Consider the following 20355-nt stretch of genomic DNA (forward strand, 5'->3'; position numbering starts at 1 on the left):
GGAATTTGTCATATATCCTAATAAAGAGTCTGAGCGAAAAGAACGTAAGCCCCATAACAGCCCCTCAGTTTGACTCTGGGTCTCCCAATCTAGCACAAACTGGTATACTCCCCCTAACTGCCCCTCCCCTCTTGTTTGACACTGTGTGTTGCTTTGTGAAGATTGTGGGTGTCAAACTGCTGCACTGAGTGACTTCCAGAAGGAAGGACCCATCCCAGGGACATCTTAGGCCTGCCCTCACATTGAGGTGAGGTACTGACCATCTCTCCACAGCCCCTCTGAAGGTGAAAACATTAAAAGCTACCATCACAGGGAGTATAAGACCATGTGAACAGAACCTAATAACAGTAGCAACAATAACTACCATTCATTGAACATTTGTGTACCCTCGGTGCTTTGTATACAGATCCCATGTAGTTGTCACAATAACCCTGTTTTGCAGACAAATATAGTAGATGAGTATACTTAGAAAGGCGAAAACACTTACCCCAATCCTCCAGCTGCTGAGGGGAGGCCGGGATTTGAATCCATGACTGTCTGACTCCAAAGACAGGATTTTCAAGCACTCCAATATATTGGCTTCCAGCCCCCTACATTGGCCACGAAGTGGTCAATCTGCCCCAAGGAAATGTGGCCCATCTCTCGGTTCCCAGTGCCCACTGTATGAGGGGCTTGCAGGGAAGGCATTCTTCAAGCATGGAGGTCAAGGAGCGCTCAGGGGTACGGGGGTGGGGGGGGATCCAGCTCAGGGACTTCCTCTCTGCCGCCAGCTGTCATCTTCTGCTCCATTTCCCCTGCATACCCCCTGAAGTCATCACCAGGTCAGAGCTGCCATGTTTGGGGAGCTGGATAGATCAAGAAGAGGCTGAGTGTGGCGGAGATGTTACAACTTCACACACCCAAAAGGTTTTTCTGCTGTCAAAGAGGAAAGATGCTGGAGCTCCAAAGGCAGCTGATAGTCAGTCATATGTGAAAGACGAAAATAAAAAAGAAATGGAAGAGGTGGGAGGAGGGCAGATTAGGAAGAGAGTGAGGAGGAGAGCAGGAACCTGCTTAAGGCCCACAGGAACTGCTAAAGAGGCACCTGTCATTCACTCACCTTTGTTGGTCTTCTCCAGTTGGTAAGTGGCTGGATTTGGGCTGCATTTATGAGCACATGTTCTGAGTTATTGCGCTATTTTGCCAACTAAACTTCTGCACTTTTGTTGTATGGCAATGCTTCTCAAGCTTTGGTATAAATCAGAATCCTCTGGAGGTTTTTTAAAGCATAGTTTGCTAGGCCCCATGCCCAGAGGTTCTGACGTAGGAGGTCTCTGGTGATACCTGAATATGTGCATTTCCAATAAGCTCCAAGGTGATACTGATGCTGCTGGTCCACGGACTGACCATATTTTAGGTAACACAGGTTTAGGGGACCCCAAGGAGGTGTATGAATGTTCCACATATCACTCCTTCCCAGCAAAGCTTGCACTTCGATTCAGATTTCTAACATGCCTTCCTAAATTCAGTCGTCCCTTCACATCGCATAATGAAGTAGGAACTTTAATAAAGAAGTTTGCCTCAAAACCAAGGCATGAAAGCAAATTATTTTTAAATTGTATTCCAGAAACCAAATCCTGCAGTAGGAATAACTGTATTCAAAGCAGTGACTCCAGAAGTACATTGGAGGAGCAGGACCAGGTGGACTTAAGCCGTGTTAGAGTCAGTCACCATCTGTAGCTCACTGTTAACCCTCTGCTTGCCCGTCCCTCCAGGTTCCTGGCTCATGTGAGCACCTACACAGAGACACCAGTGGTGGCCTGCATTGTATCGGGGTTCCTAGCAGCTCTCCTCTCGTTATTAGTCAGCCTGAAAGACCTAATAGAGATGATGTCCATCGGCACACTCCTTGCCTACACCTTGGTCTCTGTCTGCGTCTTGCTCCTTCGATACCAACCAGAGAGTGACATTGATGGTTTTGTCAAGTTCTTGTCCCAGGAGCACACAAAGAAGAAGGAGGGCATCCTGGCGGACTGTGAGAAGGAAGTTTGTTCTCCTGTGAGTGAAGGGGAAGAGTTTTCCGGCCCAGCCACCAACACATGCGGGGCCAAGAACCTACCATCCCTGGGAGACAACGAGATGCTCATAGGCAAGTCGGACAAGTCCACCTACAATGTGAACCATCCCAACTACGGCACTGTGGACATGACCACAGGCATCGAAGCCGATGAATCTGAAAACATTTATCTCATCAAGTTAAAGAAGCTGATCGGGCCCCGCTACTACACCATGAGGATCCGGCTGGGCCTTCCAGGCAAAATGGACCGGCCCACAGCAGCTACAGGGCACACGGTGACCATCTGCGTGCTCCTGCTCTTCATCCTCATGTTCATCTTCTGCTCCTTCCTCATCTTTGGTTCCGACCACATCTCAGAGCGGAGCTGGTGGGCCATCCTGCTGGTTGTTCTGATGGTGCTGCTGATCGGCGCCCTGGTGTTCGTGATCCTGCAGCAACCAGAGAACCCCAAAAAGCTACCCTACATGGCTCCTTGCCTCCCCTTCGTGCCTGCCTTTGCCATGCTGGTGAACATTTATCTCATGCTAAAGCTCTCCACCATCACATGGATCCGGTTTGCAGTCTGGTGCTTTGTGGGTAAGCAATTTCCTTTGACGCCTGGAGAATTCCCTCTCAAGGCCTTAAACAGGCTTATCCCAAAATTACCTCCTAGCTGGACTAGGCATCTCCGTTGCAAGAGAAGTCTGGCTTGTTCTATGCACCCTTGCTCTCTGCATTAGAGTCAATAAAGCCAGTTGTGCCCTTTCTGCCTATTATGGTCTTGGCCGTTGGTTCTGAAGAATGATGCTAATCAATCCATCACTTCATTGAATACTATTACTGGACATTCTTCTTATGAATAATTAATTCCATAAAAAGTCATTAATTAAAAATATAAATAAATTTTATAGAAATATAAACAGTCATTCAGTAAAATGAATCCACATAATAAAGGGACATAAATAACACAGTAAAAATTAGAGTGAAAAAGGTTGACTGGAATTCTATCTTAGAAACTAAAAATTATGAAACTGAAAGTTACAGAAGAATTACTTTTCTTATATTTGACAAAATTTAAGTAAAATACCAATCATGCCCTAATATTTTAAATGAGCAAAGTATGAATTAAGTGTGGATTTTGGCATAATTTTTCCGACTAGATTATACCATTTACCATCCCTCACTTCATATTGACTTTTATAAGATATTCAAGAGTTTTTCGTTTTCTCTCAAGATTCTTTCATCATCCTTCGATATTCTAGTCATTCTCTTGGAAAGCACACATCACGCTGTCAATCTTAACTGATTTTCTCTTTGTTGACAACTGATACAGTTCTGCTAGGACTTCAACTGTCCACAACTTTGGGCGTAAATCAGAGGTTCTCTCTCTAAATTCACTTTTATTGCCTTCATAAAGCCCTACCCCTGTCCCAAGATTTTTCATTTTCCTTTGTGATTGATTTATATTACATTCACATCACACGTTTATTATATCCAACAAGTACTGATGTTCATGAAATGGTTGGAGATCAGTGCTCATGGTAACTTGAGAGGGGTGTTTAAGTGAAAACTGATTTTAAAGTTCCTTAGTCACTCCCTTTATTTCCCTATACAAATTGATAGCCCTGAGGTCCCATCCACTCCTTGATATAGGAATACGGGTGTTTAGCACTATGTCCTCTGTGCCTGGCACACAGCATGTGCTTAATAAATACTTCTCTATGACTACTCTTCCGATGAGAAAAAAAGAATAGCTGGAAAGGAACTTGAGGAGGTGGAATTTGAACCGTTAGCCTAAGGATGCTTGGGTGTCTCGGTTGGTTGAAAGTCCAACTCTTGATTTCGACTCAGGTCATGATCCCCAGGCCATAGGATCAAGCCCCACATTGGGCTCTACACTGAGCATGGAGCCTGCTTTAAATTCTCTCTTTTTCCCTCTGCCCCTCTCCCCTTCTAGTGCTCTCTCTTTCTCTCTCTCTCTCAAATTATAAATAAATAAATAAACAAACAAACAAAAACAAACAAACAGAAACTGTAAGCCTATAAGATAAGATCTGCATAGAAGGAAGTGGAGCAAAAACAGTACCCAAAGGAAAGGGTCCAGACCTTCCGGTAGATTCCTCACCTCTCAAGGCCATCCTGTGTCTTCTTAGAAGCATCCCGTCCCAATTTTCACAACTCTAGGTTTCATCCTTTGTTAGACTCTAGGGGGAGTTCTTGAGAGAACCCCACTAACCCCTCAAAGTTTAAACCACTTACATGATTTATTCACAATCTCTCTTCTCCATTTAAACATTTTTCCACTGAAACCTGTAGCCAACCAGTGGAAAGATTCTACTGTGGGTAGAAGTGACTGAGGAGGGTAGAAATATTCCAGTCACGTATGTGTCAAATGACTGAAGGCATAGACACGAAGACACGTGCATTTATTCATTCATTCCTAGAGTATTAAAGCTGGAAGGGACCTTCAATATCTAGCACAATGTTCCCCATGGTTTTGGTGACCATTCTGTCAGTAATATTTGGGCTGATTTTAGAGAGCATATGAATGGACTTTTTTTGAATTTTTAAAAGTATTATATAGGTATTATACATTTGCACACGTACGAGAAAAAATATACCTACTCACATGAATCTGGTGATTATTTTTAAATTTAACAAGTGAGTCCAATTAAAGAAAAAGCATTACTACTGGTACAGGTGCCATGATTCGTAGTAATAATTAACACTTAATGTAGCCCTTATCACATACCAACTATTACTCAAGGACTTTCCTCACATTAACTTATGTATTCCTCACAGCAATCTTCATTTTACAGATGAGGAAGTGGAAGCACTTGACCGAGGTCACATAGCTAGAATTTAGGGGAGCCAAAATTAGAAGTCAGGTAGTATGGGTCCAGGGATCATGACCATGGCCACGATACAAAATATGTGGCATATAAATAACCAAAGTTTGAGGGGTGCTTGGGTGGCTCAGTCAGTCAAGTGTCCCACTTCAGCTCAGGTCATGATCTCACAGTTCGTGGGTTCGAGCCCCACCTAGGACTCTGTGCTGACAGCTCGGAGCCTGGAGCCTGCTTCGGAGTCTGTGTCTCCCTCTCTCTTTGCCCCTCCCTTGCTCATGCTCTGTCTCCCTCTCTAAAAAATAAATAAGCATTACAAAACAACAACAACAACAAAGTTTGAGAAACACTGAAATCATCTACCCTTCCCCACCGCTCCCTCTCTCAATGTCACAGATGACTAACCTGAACCTCCAAAAGGTTAAACAACATACTCAAGGTCAACAGGAATAACTGGAGATTATTCACAGAGCTATTATTAAAAACTCAGTATCTCCATGCCCAGATCTGCAGCCCGTACCTCCCTGCCAGGGTGCCTCTGAGCATCTTCCCTATTGGATCAGGATGTTTGATATGTAGTTTGTGCGGATTAACACCTAACATCAGGGCTGGCTCCATGGGCGCATAGGACCCCACATTTGGCCTAATGCTCTGCTGCTGCTTTCTTGAATTCTTAACAACCTTTTTTTTCTTAACAACTTTTTAACAAGGGGCCCTATGGTTTCATTTCACACTGGGGCCCGTAAATTACGTCACCAGTTCTGCACTAAATCTATGGTTTCTGGAGCACCAGAGGCACTCTGCAAACATGGTAAGGTGGCAGGGACCCTTGCCTTTGGAGTCAAACAGTCCAGGTTCAAATCACAGTTCTGCCACCTCTGTGTCTTGTGACCTTGGGAAGTTCACTTAGCTCCTTTGGGTCTCAGTTTACCCATCTGTAAAAATGCAGATTAATTCTACTCGTCTTCATCTGGTTGCTGTTTGGGGCTTAAATAAGAAAATATTGCAGAAAGTAATAAGAATCATTTCTTCCCTGCCTTTCTCTTTAAAATCTAAAATGATTCATTGTCGCCCAGACTAGCTATCACATGCCAAAGTACAGCATGAACCTGTTCTGACTCAGGCTGCCCTCCCAGTTATCAGGCAGAAGAAAACTCCCAGAGAGCCTTTTGTAATCTTGCTGATAGCATAAACTTCAAACTCGCTCCAGAAATTGATACTCCATGACATGGGAGGGTGCCACTACGCAGCCTGGAGTTGGCCAGTCAGAGGACACAGGAGCTCACAGCTCGCATCCAGCTGCTGGCTACTAACTGCTTTAGCATCGTGGTCTTTGAGAAATGGTCCCTGAGTAATTTCTGCCTAGAACAAACAGTCTCAGTCCTGACTACACATCAGAATCACCCGAGCTGCTCCTGAAATATTCTATACCCAGGATCTCAGAGATTTTCTGATTTAATTGGTCTGGTGCAGCCAAGCACTGGGTATTTTTTTTTTTTTTTTGAAGATCCCCAGGGAATTTTAATGTGCGGGCAGGTTTACAATGATCTAGAACAGTGGTTCTCCCAGTGTGGTCCCAGACCAGGAGCATCACTCACGGAACAGGTTAAAAGTGAGATTTTAAACCCCATCCCAGACCTGCCAAGTCAAAATCTCTGAGAGCAATTTAGGTTTTAACAAACCCTACACATTGTTCTGATGCATGCTCAAATGTGACAAGGACTGGTCTAGAGAGAAGAATAAGAAGATACTAGCAGGCAAGGCAAATGATTTAATTACAAAAACTCCCTGTTTTTCAAAAACAAATTTTTGCACATATAAAATATATCCATCGAACAACCCCAAATTGGCTTATACAATTTTCAGTGATCTCATAGAATAATTATCCCATCTCTAAACTTCTGAGTCTCCAAGATGTCAGATTTTTATTTTGTTATTCATAGTATAACTTTCCTGGGGAGAACAGTAGAGATATTTTTAAACGGAGCTTCTTATGAAACATTAGCTACTTTTTAAAAACGAGATTTACATGGTTAGGCTGAGTCATAACTCGATCATCTTCTCGGGCATATCTTTTTAACCAGCCTTCTCTAGATGAATCTTAATCACAGCATTTTTCTAACAATGTTTTGCTAAGCTCTGAACCTTCGGATGAGCACGACTCACTGAATAAAATAAGGCCCAAGTCCCAGCAAGATTACTCAGCACTTGTTCCTTTTCCTTCAGACAAGAGAAGGAACACGCACAGCAAATGTTTGATAATCCCCAGCAAAATGAGCACAGATCAGACTTCCTGTTCCTTTTCTCTCAGCTGATGCGGTTTTGTAAAAGAACACCTCGAAGTGTTGGGCAGAGTCTCAGGGAGCCCGAAACTAGCAGTTACCAGTGATGACACCGTACGGCAGTACTTTCCAGGTCTACTGTTCCCTGTGGGACTTGAGTATAAAATAATGATCGGGTGAACCAGCTCGTGGGCCCCCTCACCCTGAGGGCTGCCAAGTTCTCACCTGGAATGTTTTCAGCCCCTCAGAGAAAAACCAAATTCTCATCTATAGATTTAGAGAACAGACACTAATCTGGCAATGAGCTTCGTAAATCCTGTACTAAAACGTGGTTTCCAAAGGGAAAACACAGCTGTGGTCTTTACCTGCAGTATCATTTGAAAACCCTGTTGGAAATTGACTCAAAGCAGCCATTGTCGTGTAGGGAAGAGGAGGAGAAGAGGGGGGCCTTGAATGGGGAGCAGAGAGGACACCAAGATAAATCAATTCCTGAGGATATGTCCCATAAATAAGCTTGAAATTCTCCTTGTAGGCAGAGGAGGAAACAATTGGCAACTTCGACAAATAAATCATGCTCAAAAGGGCAAAATAAAACTCACGAAGGCCAGGGCGAGGATGGCAAGAGGAGCAGCGTAATTCCAAGAAGGAGGGAGGGGGGGGTCCCGCTACAGTCCAGGCTGCCTGCTGGCAGAGGGGCTATGCCGGGCAGGGCTATGCATGGAGAAAAGGGCCGGGCGATACCATGGCTCTGCACCCAGCAGCAGCCACAATATCGGCTGTCCTTTGAGACAAAAGAAGGAAAGGAGAGATGGCCATGGCAGAGACGAAGGGCCCCGGAGCAGGTGTGAACAGGGCCCCTGGAACACACTTAGAGCCATGAAAGAGTGGCCACTGGGCATCTTTCCCTCAGCATTATAAGACTCATCCGTGTCGTTGCTTGTGGTTTTAGTTCGTTCACTCTCCTTACCCGGCTGGCATTCCACTGTGGTAATAGTATGCCACAGCGCACTTATCCATTCTAGTGCCTGTGGACATTTAACTTGCTTCTACTCTGGGGCTATTACAGATAGAGCTGCTGTGAACATTCTTGTACATGTTTTTGGTGGACACATGAACATGTCTCCCTTGGGTTTCTGCTGAGTTAGAAGTGGCATTACTGGCTTGCATTACTGGATTTTTTAAAATATTCTTTAATAAGATTGCATTCTGTTTCATGGCCATTATACCCCTCAAATAAAATAAGTCCCCAGTTCCATTTTGCAGGTGGGAAACTGAGGCATAAAGTAATGTGACTTTGTATTTGATCAGTAGCAGGGCCAGGAAGAGAATTTCTACCCCCCCCCCCCCCCCCCCCGCCAACCCCCTATTCAATCCAAGCCTGCTCTTCCTGGCCACACCATCTTAAACAAACCTTACTGTTACTATAATCAATGGGCTTGCAGTGGTATTTTTTTTTTTTTTTTTGAGAGAGAGAGAGAGAGAGAGAGAGAGAGCTGGAGAGGGGCAGAGGGAGAGGGAGAGACAAAATCTTAAGCAGACTCCATGCCCAGCACAGTGCCTGATGCGGGGCTCAATCTCATGATTGTGAGATCACGACCTAAGCCAAAATCAGGAGTCAGATGCTTAACCAGCTGAGCCACCCAGGCGCCCCTCTGGTGGTATTTTAAAAACTAACCAGCAAAGCAGGAGTTGGTAGGGATGGCAGTGGGTGGGGAGGACACCTTCTCATTACCATTTAGTTTTCATTTCTGCCTTGGCAAATGTCTGTTTTGGGAAGTCGATCCCAGAGTAGTAAAAATAAAAAAGCCTCTGGGCATAACAAAGTGCCTCAGTTATCTGCCGCGGGCAGGGCTTCCTGCTGGAAAGTGCACCCCAGGAAGAGGTAGCTCCACCCAGCCTGAGGTCAGGTAGCCCACCTCATCTGGCCCTGAGCCCTGTTGCTGCCTACAGAGGACAGGAAGCCCCCAGGGGACTCTAGAGATCCAACATCTGCTCCTCAGCCAGACTTTGGGCCCGTGAGGTTAGAAATCTGCGGCTGCTGTCTATCTCCAGGTCACCCAGTCTCTTTTCAGACTTGAGGTTTTGTGCTAGGTTTTCCCCATATGATCCAGAGACACTCCCCTCCTCCTACCCCTCTCACTTGTAGGTTTGGCGTCATTTGCTTGGTTTGCACAAATGGAGCAACACAAGTAGAGTAAGTTGTTGTTTGTCCCAGCATCTGAAGGCAGGCTTGGCATTTCTAAACCTTCCCTGGAGGTGCCCGGGTGGGATGGGCACAGCCATCAGTTTAGACTCAACAGATGAAAGTTCCAGTGCCTTTTCAATCACTGACTTATTAACCAGTTCTTAACCTCTCTGGGATGATAGACGAGGAAGTGCTTTTCTACAAAGGGCTTTATGATCACAAAGTGTTCTACTACATTTAAAAAGCCCACTAAATTGCTGAAGGAGTGATTCCTCATCTTGTCTAGCGTGAACCTCTCCTGGGCACATTCTCCACCAGGGAATTTCTGTCTGAAAGAAAAGCCAATGCCTCCTTTTGAATGAATATTTCCCTGCAAACAGCCTTTTGCGGGACTCATGGCCATTACCTTTGACCAAGGCTGGCATTCAGCCCATGTGCCCGGTACAGCCATGTCTGTTTTTTAAAACACTGAAACCCGTCTGTGCCTGCTGCTAACTTGTGGCTGCCCTGAGCTTCTCCTCTCCCTAAAAAAATAACTCCAGCCCACCAGGGGGGCTTCCAAGACCCTACGGCAACAGAAGAGCTAACCCCCCTCTGATTTTTAACATCACCCCTGCCTTTCATTTATCACAGATATAAGACATGTAACTACAAAGCAATGGATCTAAGTTTTTAAGACACAGCAGGATTAAATATGCAAATGTCAATTAGCCGTCTCATTCTTAAGGGTTCATTCCAAATGACTTCTGGCTTAGGCCAAAAGCGAATCCTCTCTCAAAAGATAAACTTTGCCATCTGTAACGGTTTGCAAAAGAATATGATGCCAGCCCCAGTGACGACTTGAATAACAGTGCCCCAAAACTCTATCAAGCAGTGACAGCATCATTGGAGTAAGTCTATAGCCTCATACGGTAAAGAGTATTTCCCCCACATGCACAATAATTCAGGGAAATTTTAATACTTCTGCATATCAGATAATCTTAGGGAATTATTATTAGTTTTTAGATGTGATAATGATAGTAAGTTAAGTATTTTTAAGAAGTCTATTTTAGGGGCACCTGGGTGGTTCAGTCAGTTGAGCATCCAACTCTTGATTTCGGCTCAGGTCGTGATCTCATGATCTCAATCTTGTGGGACCTAACCCTGCATTGGGCTCCATGCTGAGTGTGGAGCCTGCTTGGGATTCTCCCTCTCCCTCTCCCCTGCTTGCCCTCTCTCTTTCAAAACAGATAAATGAACATTTAAAAAAGAATGCTGGGGGCGCCTGGGTGGCGCAGTCGGTTAAGCGTCTGACTTCAGCCAGGTCACGATCTCGCGGTCCTTGAGTTCGAGCCCCGCGTCAGGCTCTGGGCTGATGGCTCAGAGCCTGTTTCCGAGTCTGTGTCTCCCTCTCTCTCTTCCCCTCCCCCGTTCATGCTCTGTCTCCCTCTGTCCCAAAAGTAAATAAACGTTGAAAATAAAAAAAAAAATAAAATAAATAAAATAAAAATAAAAAAGAATGCTGTTTTAAATATACGTACTTATTTATTTACAGGTGAAGCATAGGATGGAAGGGATTTGTTTCAAAGTAACCTGAGAAGGGAGCGGTGGGTGGATGTCAGGAGCAAACTAGTGATGAGTATATGGGGTTCTTTATACTATTCTCTCCACTTTGATATATGTTTGAAATTCTTCAAACTAAAAAGTTAAGCAAGCTTGATTGCAATCAGTCTATAGTCCTGGCAGGTGAGAGAAATAACAGAAGCACCCTGGATCAGGACACGGAGAGACCCTGAAGGATTCACAGTCCAACCACTAACCACGTCCCTGTGGAAAATCTCTTATTTTGTCCCGTGCCCAACTTTCCTGTCCGTGCGACGCACGTAATCGCAACCTTCCCACTCCCGGCCACACACGCACACACACACACACACACACACACACACACACACACGCTCACACACACACTCCTGAACAGGCGAGGAGGGATCTGAGCAGGATAACATGTGTATAACATTTTGAGCTTCGTGGGGGAAAGGCGCAACGTAACGAATGTATCATTAGGACCTCAGCACCCGGAGGTGTTGTGCGAAGTTCAGTTTAGATGATTCAGAATTCCCAGAATCCCCACAGACTTTTCAGAAACTACCTCATGCTTAGTTTTGTAAGCCAGCTGAAGAAAGGAGCAGAAACAAAACACCCTGCTTCTACACAGGAGGCTTTTAGCAGCTCTGTTTACTCCTCCGACACAAAGCCTTTGTTTATGTGTGACAGATGGTAGTACATGCTTCTCTCCTCTCTCTCTCTCTCTCTCTCTCTCTACCTCCCTTCTACCCTCCCTTCCTCACTTCATTTGTTCCTGTTTCTTTGTCCCCCTACATTTTTCCTTTTATTCAATCCTCAGTGCTTCACATCACTTTTCTTTTCTTCTTCTTATTTTTTTAGAGAGAGAGAGAGAGAGCTCACACAAGCGGGGGGAGGGGCAGAGAGAGAGAGGGGAGAGAGAGAATCCCAAGCAGGCTCCATGCTCAGTGCAAATCCTGACACAGGGCTCAATCCCATGACCTTGGGACCATGACCTGAGTCGAAATAAAGAGTCAGGCGCTCAACCTACTGAGCCACCCAGGCGCCCCTCACAACGCTCTTCTTGAATTTACTCAAGAGCCAGCAAGAAGGATGAAGGCAGACAGAACACCAGGCCTTTGCCCAGGTTGACCATTTAGTCCATCAGGCTGCATGCACAAGTCACTTCTTGGTTCAGAGCACTCATATTTGAAATATATTTTAGGGGCGCCTGGGTGGCGCAGTCGGTTAAGCGTCCGACTTCAGCCAGGTCACGATCTCGCGGTCCGGGAGTTCGAGCCCCGCATCAGGCTCTGGGCTGATGGCTCGGAGCCTGGAGCCTGCTTCCGATTCTGTGTCTCCCTCTCTCTCTGCCCCTCCCCCGTTCATGCTCTGTCTCTCTCTGTCCCAAAAATAAATAAACGTTGAAAAAAAAAAATTAAAAAAAAAAAAAGAAATATATTTTAGAAGACAAAATAATGCACCTTTGAAATTGTAGAGCAAACATTAAAAGGCCCATAAATATTTACATGGCAGATTTCCATAGGTTGCTTTCTCAAAGTAATCACAGTCAATGCATTCATGCACACACACACATCCCTTCAGACTCAGCCATTCCCAAACAACAAATGTAGACATAACCTCTTTTTTTTTAATTTTTTAATTTTTATTTATTTTTGAGAGAGAGAGAGAGAGTGCGAGCAGGGGAAAAACAGAGAGAGAGGGAGACACAGAATCCGAAGCAGTCTCCAGGCTCTAAGCTGTCAGCGCAGAGCCGGACGCGGGGCTCGAACCCATGAACCGTGAGATCATGACCTGAGCTGAAGTCGGACACCCAACCGACTGAGCCACCCAGGTGCCCCTTTTTGTTATTTTAGACATAACCTCTCACTGAATATGTACTGTGATATGCATAGTGTATACGCCAGCCTGCGGAGGAGAGGTGTGAAGGACTGAGTATGCAAGAGCCTTCTCTCTATCCATATAGAATGCTGGTTCTGCCCTCAGCCTGTTTCTTTTTCTGTAAAGTGAAGGTATTGCATTCACTCACAGCCTCTTTCCCAGCTCTATATATCTAGGATTCTATGAGGCTCTTAGAGAATTTCCATAAATTCTGGTGGGGGCATGGGAAGGTCTGTCGGAATACGTGTCAAACCAGTGCTTGAATGATGAGCCACGTAATGGCACAGCAGAGAACTTAGGGGCAAAGGGAAAAGGGGGGGAAATGGTATTAAGTTCAGTAGGGAAATAATTTGCCTATAAATAGGGTCTGAGAAGGGGATCAGAGATGGAAAAAATTGATATAATAGATACCAAGCAGGAATAGGAGGCAAGATTTGACACTTGCCTTGATGTCTAAGACAAAAAATAACAAAACAGCAAAATTGGGCCAAAAAAAAAATTAAAAAAAGGTGTGTGCCTGTTGATCCCACCTAGTCTCCTGAAATTTACTCTCAGATCTCAAACATGCTTCCAAAACAGGCATTCTTCAAGCTGCAGCATACTGGCCATTTTAGAGGAGGTCTGGATGCCTTGTGCTACACAAGGATGATAACTACTCCCGTGGCCACCCTCCGCCCCCAGACAAGAAAGAGTAAAGATCCGTGCTCAGAAAAATGAAGTTGCTATTTGAGAATAGCTACATCTGCAAATGATTAACTCCAGGATTTATTACCAATTAGGACTATAAATCTCTGCTTACTTTGGCTCCTGGAAAGTTGATTTCACTGGGGGGTGGGGGAAGGGGTGAGGAGAAAGTCATTTGAGACAGGGAGGGAGAAATCCAAGCTTAAAAAGACACACTTCAAATTCAAAAGGGAGAAGGATTTCTCAAGTACCAAAGAGGAAAGCACACTTGACCTTAAGGTCCTATGCAAACAGCTCTACAGATGCCTGCTGTGTTAGCAAAGTCAAAGGTGCTAATGCCACTCAGAAGAGGGTGTCTGGGGTCTGGAAGGGGGGTGCATAACAGAGTGCCATCCACTGGCCAAGCCATAATGTGTCCAGAGTCGGCAATGGAGTATGTGCCTCAGGAGGTTTATACTCCTGAGCTAAGGGATTCCCAGCCTTGGCTGACCATTGGACTCACCTGTGAAGCCTTAAAACAGACCTATGCTTCGATCATATTACAGGCCAATTAAATTGGAATCTCCAGGGGTGGTGTTTGGGTATAAGGGCGGTTCAAAAACTCCCCAGGTGACCCTCCAGGTGAAGCCAGGGTTGAAAGCCACCGCCTATCTCATTCCATCCTCATGGCAACCCCAAGTTATAAGTGTCTATCTTATGGTTTTCTAAAAGGCAAAACTGAGGCACAAAAAGGCTAAGTAACTGGTCCAGGGTTACACAGCTAATAGTGATGGGAGGCAGGGTTTGAACCCATGGCTCACAGTCTTAATCATCATGCCCTATGACCTCCCAGGGATATGGTTCTCACCCATTCCAGGCCCTGAGCCTTTATGAGCTTTTCAAGGTGGAAAACGGGGGTTCGCAAACTATTTTGTTATTTCAAAAATATTATAATAGAAATGAAACATTAGCCCTTATTAATGCTACATATCAATTAGGAAGACACGTTTCTTTCCTTGGCTTGGAATGACATCAAAGTAAGGAGGTTGCACTGGAAAATTCATGCTCATCAGGAGTTCTCATTCTTTCGTTCAACAAATCTTAAGCGCCAGTTTTCTGCAGAGTCTATAAAACAGAACCACCCTGTGCAGGTAATCACACAATAGATGTTCTCAGGGCCGTAACAGTGGCATGCTCCAGACACTCTGAGAGCCCACAGAAGAAAGTAAACAGCTCTGAGTGGCAGTAATATAATAATACTCCTTTGGTGAGTGAAAAATGTCAAGGTAAACCATAGGGCAATATATGCGCATTGCTCAGTGGTAAGATAAAAGAGGGAGTCCCCTGGTGGAGGCGTGGGATAATAAAATACTGTAAGAAGGCTGGGGACGCACTGTGGGTGATCCATAAATATTTAAGCCAGGGTGGAAAATTCAAAGTCCTGGTTGGCACCTCCATGAGTGTAGTGGGCTGGATGTCAACAGGGACGTGGGGACAGAGGCGACTAAAGAGCCCACATTCTGTCCGAAGAGGCAGCTGTTCTCACCTCCAGCTAAAACTGTCATATAGAAATGTGGGGACAGGGTTGTCAGGCCTTCGGAGTTTTTGAGGGAAAGCTGTGAATAAGGGTTGCTTAATGCAAGATATCCCACTTTGAGTCTTTTCCAGACACTGTGCAGACCAAAGAAAACACATCCACCCCCAGCCCTGCTTTCACCATTTGAGTGATCTCCCCGCTAGTCCCATGGATCCCCAAGCAACTGCTTATTCACCTGTGCCTTTCCCTCCCGGCAGGTATGCTCATTTATTTTGGGTATGGCATCTGGAACAGCACCCTGGAAATCAGTGCTCGAGAAGAAGCCTTGCACCAAAGCACGTACCAGCGCTACGACGTGGATGACCCTTTCTCGGTAGAGGAGGGTTTCTCCTATGCCACCGAAGGCGAAAGCCAGGAGAACTGGGGCGGGCCCGCCGAGGACAAAGGCTTCTATTACCAACAGATGTCAGATGCTAAGGCAAACACCCGGACAAGTAGCAAAGCAAAGAGCAAAAGCAAACACAAACAGAACTCAGAGGCCCTGATTGCAAATGATGAGTTAGATTACTCTCCAGAGTAGGAGTAAACATACAAGAAACGTGTAGACACGATGGTGATTTCTTTTCAGTAACTTAACCTGTGGGCTAGAGGGTGAAAACATTTTTTGGCTCTCATTTCAAAACTCCAGCCTTCCCCCAGAGTCAGTCCCCAGTCATAGCCCTTCATTTGCTACTTTTGCTCTTCAGGATAGTTCTGTTGAAGGGTCTAACCTGGGTTTCGTCACCGATTCCCTTGTAAAAAAAAAAAAAAAAAAAAAAAACTAAACAGGAGGCTACAAGAAATTCTATCTTAGGTGCAACCATCAGAGCTGATGGCAGCAAATGTTTCCCAGGCCTTTGCTTTGCTGGTTGAATCCTTCTGCTTCTTACTGAGACCCCAGAAGCAAGGGGCTAACTTCTTGGGCCACACCGAGGCTGCAGCTCCTCCTGGAGATGTGCCAAAGCAGGCGGGTGGGGGCACAGGGCGGCTTTTCAGGCACCGGGATCACAAGGGCAAAGATCCTCTCAGCGCTGGTGGGCTGAGGACTGCTCCCCAGGGGGTGGGCAGGTGGGTGCTAGCACTTCCTCAGCCAGCAACACTTTGTCCTCAGATCTCACAAAAATGAATTCATGGGAGAAGACACGTGCTTCTTTTTATTCCCCAAGGTTCTCAGTCTCCACACTAGAACTTCAGGAACCAGCAAAGGTTAGGGACTCTGAGACCATCTCCCCAGAGGTTTCAGATTTACCATAAAGCAGTCGCACAGACCCCACAACATGGTGAGAAGCACCATCAAAGGCCTACTTAACGTGCCCGGGAAAAAACTAAACAAGCATCTCTTGCAGCGAAGGCCAGAAGGGCATTGGCAGAAATTAACTCTCTGTCATACCTTTTCTTTTACCAGCCCCTAAGCTCCTGCTGATATAATGAAAGAGGGCAAAGTTGGAGCATGATTTCATGGCACTAATATGCCTTGAAGAAGTAGGCCGTTTGTTTTATAATCAGATAAAAATCTTTACAAGGAGAAGTGACCCAGCCACTGAGATCACATTGCAAATTCTATTTCAGATTTCCAAAATTATAAATTGTGCAGTTTGTTGAGATTTGCAACCACTTGATTGGTGGGGGCTCCTCTGAAAACAAAGATGTGAAAGCACAGCTACTTAGGTAATCACATTCCAAGAGATCACATTTCACTTCTGAACCTTATTCTTCTGGAGTAGCTCCCTTTTAGACATGTATTTTGTCTGTTATTTCCCAGAGCAGGATTCACTGAAGCCCAGAGAAATACCTACCCAGTAAGGTCTAAATTGGGCCATGAGAGGGGCTCCTAAAAGAATTTTCTCAGAAATAACCTAGGTGAGAGAACGTGCCGCAGGAAGAAAGCACATGGCCTCTATTCTCTCCTCTTGGGTTCCAGGGATTCCCACGGCTGCACTGAGATGTGCATGCGAAAACATGAAGGCACAGTTTCAGTCGAGCTAAAATCTTCGTGGGAGTTTCCTGAAAGGGGGACAAAATAGCAAATTTCGTGCCCTCTCTCTCCCGGATCTAGCATTATGCCAAAAGTTTTCCAGAATACATCGACTAATGTGAAGTGTATTCTTTCTTAACTGTTGAGGTTCCTGCCATCTTGGCATGCTTTAGGATTCTGGAGAAGAGGCAAATTCCATTTTTTCACTCAGTGAACACTGATTGAGAAAGTACCAAGGGCTAAGCAATGAGAAGGGAAAGAAGTGTAACATTGTGCCCTTGGGGTTCCCAGGTCAGGGAAAGCACAGCTCTGACGCCTGCCAAACGCAGACAAAACCACCAAGCCTGAGTCCTTGTGGATGGCGCACTGGGCTTAAAATTGAAGGTCAACTGAAACTAGTTTTTTAACACGCTTTTAAGTCAATTGCATATCACACTCGTAGCCAATGTATGCCAATAAGTTCAAGCAACTCCTATTTTCTAGATCTTCTTTTTCTGTATCAATTGTTCAGATTTCTGGTTCCCTGAGGTCATTCTGTCATTTTAACGTGATGCATGGCAATGCCGTGTCTTCTCTCCCCTACACTTGACCATAAAGACACAGTAGCTGGTCTGTGAAATATAGTCGTGGGAATGAACCGTAAGCTAATTATCAGAAATGTTTTGTGAAGACAAAGTTCTGAACTAGTTTTGAGATTCAACAAATCTGCCTAAATCAAATAATAACGTGCTAAGCCTGAGATATCCAGATAGATGGGATGGGGCTGTATTCATTAAAAATTTCCCAAAAGAAATATGAATGCAAAATAACAAAATCTTAACATGGGTGAAAGAGCTTCCTTTTACTATGAGGGTTGAGTGTTAAGGTTACAAGAGTCTGGTGGCAGATGTACGAAATTTCTGTAGCATGAGGAGAGAGAACGCACGCTTCGGTAAACACCACTGGCATATAGATTTTGTGAAGATCCTATGACCTGCTCTTTTTTCTGGAGCCATTTCTCCCAAATGGTATCTCCTTCTTGTCTTAATCCTGGCCTCTTCATTTCTCTAAAGTTAGTCATCTCCCTAGCAATCTTGGTTTAAAAAAAAAAAATAATAAGACAAAAAAACTTAGTATGATAGAAAAAGATTTCTTAAGGTAAGTTGACATGTTTTGTTCATGTTTCCCAGCCTCTGTGCAATGGTCCCAGGTTTCAGAATGCAGTTTCAAATACCGTCAATGACTAGAATGATTCTATCAGTGTTTCCTAACAATTTCCGCAAGACCACTTTCTGGGATCATGTTAAAAGTGAGATCACCTTATAATTACTGAAGAAACTTAGCCTTCTTGAATGGAGTTCAAGGAAGACCTACATTTTATTGAATTCTTCTCTGCTGCGAAAGCTCTTCCAGGGAAGTTTCATTGTGTGAATTAGTAGTTTGGAACCAATTACTTGATTTTTTTTTTTTTTGTAATTGTATTCTATTTATCGGTACTCTGCTTCATTTCAAAAGGATTTTGAGGTGGCCATTAAAATACATATAATACCGAAAAAAAAAGTGAGGAGTTTGGATAAATTAAAAATAGAGATAGAAAGGATAAGACAAATCTAGAAGTGTGTTGAGTGCACAAACGCAAAATCTTTATGTGCATTGCTAGATTTGCCAGTGAGGGGCAACTTGGAAAATAATGGAATTGTTAGTAATGGCAAGAAGAAATAGTTCTGCATGATAACAACAAATCTTTCCCCATGAGGGTAGAGAATAGCATGGACTATTGAAACCCACATATAAGCTTCAGACTTAGATTTTGTCAGAAACACGTGCCTGGCATATAGTGAATGCTCAATAAATATCTGATGATGAGATGGATGGATGAATAGATGGATGAAAGGAAAATGAAATGTCATGTATTCAACAATTTTTTGTGGAGTCCTTATTCTGTGCTATGGCATAAGAAATGAGGGAAATCAGGATATATAAGATATATAAATAAAAACTATAGTGAAGGTTACAGGTGCGATGAGGGAATTACAATGTGAAATTGGAGTTCAAGTATGGAAAAGACCTCCTTCCATTGGAGAAAAAAAATGATAGAGAATGCAGCCCTTGTGTTGAGCCTTGTGGAATGGGCGGAATTCTGCCAGGTAGAAATGGGGGAGAGGCTTGCCCAGTGGAGAAACAGCATGGATAAGGTGGAGACTGGCTGGTAATCTGTACTGTGACTAATAATCTGTACTGTGCCTCCTTCAAGGGAAGGCAAGAAGCTAGTTTGACAGGAGCTTATGCTGTCTGCACGATTTATATATGGAACAGTAAGCAATAATGCTGAGAAGGTGGCCAGGGCTTACTCACTGATAGACTGGAAGAGCGAACTAAGCTGGCTGGCTCTCCCTGGGTGGGGAGGCACTGGCGAAATGAGGAAGGTATGAGTCAGGTTGGACTTTAAGAAGCAGGGGCAGTGGCCTCATCCGCCTGTGGAAGGAGCTAACAGATCACATACACATTTCAAATTGACTTAATACATTAAAGGGGAAAATATATCCAAATTAAAGCAATGTATGGTTGATTCTTCTTTTGAATCCTGATTTCATCGTTAACCTAGGAAAAGTATAGTCATTTAACGTGTAGACAGACAATACGAAGTTATTCACAGCCACTTTATAATTTTCAACAGTAAGTTTAAACGACCAAACCTAACAACTTTTTATGTCTAACTAATCTAAACGGTAAAACCTCAGCTCCAGATTTTACTCAGCTTGAGTGCAAGGCCACGTTGAACTGGAGAAAGGAATTGGATGATAGAATTCGGCTAAGGGACACCTGGGTGGCTCAGTCGGTTAAGCCTCAGACTCCTGGTTTCAGCTCAGGTCATGATCTCACTGTTTGTAGGTTTGAGACCTGCATCCGGCTCTGTGCTGGGCGGGGGCCGGAAGTTGTTGAATTTAACGATCCATTTGTCTAGATATAAAGCCAGCGATTATTGGGAAACAAAACATGAACTCCTTCAAAGAAATGTCTTTCCCCTATTCTCCCGAAAAGAATTGATCAACTTGACCTCCTTCACATCACACTTGTTGGAAGTCTACAAGGGGCTACCTTTTCTCTGTATTATAAACAGAGGCTACAGGAGTTTGAGACTCAGCCTAAAAGACCAAAGGAAGTAGCTTTCCCCTCACCCCAGCTTTCACCAGGGGCTGAGATGTCAGTGGAAGCCCATGGCGGGTCAGCCACAGGTTGACCTAATTTTGTATCTCAGAGTGGAAAAGTCAGAAGTCAGGAACCACGTCTGAAGGCAGGGAAGGGACCAGCTCACTGAATCCAGGTGGAGTTAATGGCCCCTCTTGGATGTAAGCTTCCAGGTTAGTGA

The 20355-nt window shown here is 44.5% G+C and overlaps 1 protein-coding gene across 1 annotated transcript in view; it reads left to right on the forward strand.

The window, feature by feature from the left end:
- The window catches only part of SLC7A14 (solute carrier family 7 member 14), a 110341-nt gene extending 92692 nt beyond the window's left edge, over positions 1 to 17649 (forward strand). Inside the window, exons 7-8 of the mRNA XM_043594923.1 lie at positions 1755 to 2632; positions 15250 to 17649. Of these exons, the coding sequence (XP_043450858.1) occupies positions 1755 to 2632; positions 15250 to 15572 (1201 nt within the window). The 3' untranslated portion in view covers positions 15573 to 17649. The remainder of the gene's footprint in view (positions 1 to 1754; positions 2633 to 15249) is intronic.
- Positions 17650 to 20355: the final 2706 nt, after the last annotated feature.

Source organism: Prionailurus bengalensis, chromosome C2 (assembly GCF_016509475.1).
Source record: "Prionailurus bengalensis isolate Pbe53 chromosome C2, Fcat_Pben_1.1_paternal_pri, whole genome shotgun sequence".
Lineage (NCBI taxonomy): Eukaryota > Metazoa > Chordata > Mammalia > Carnivora > Felidae > Prionailurus > Prionailurus bengalensis.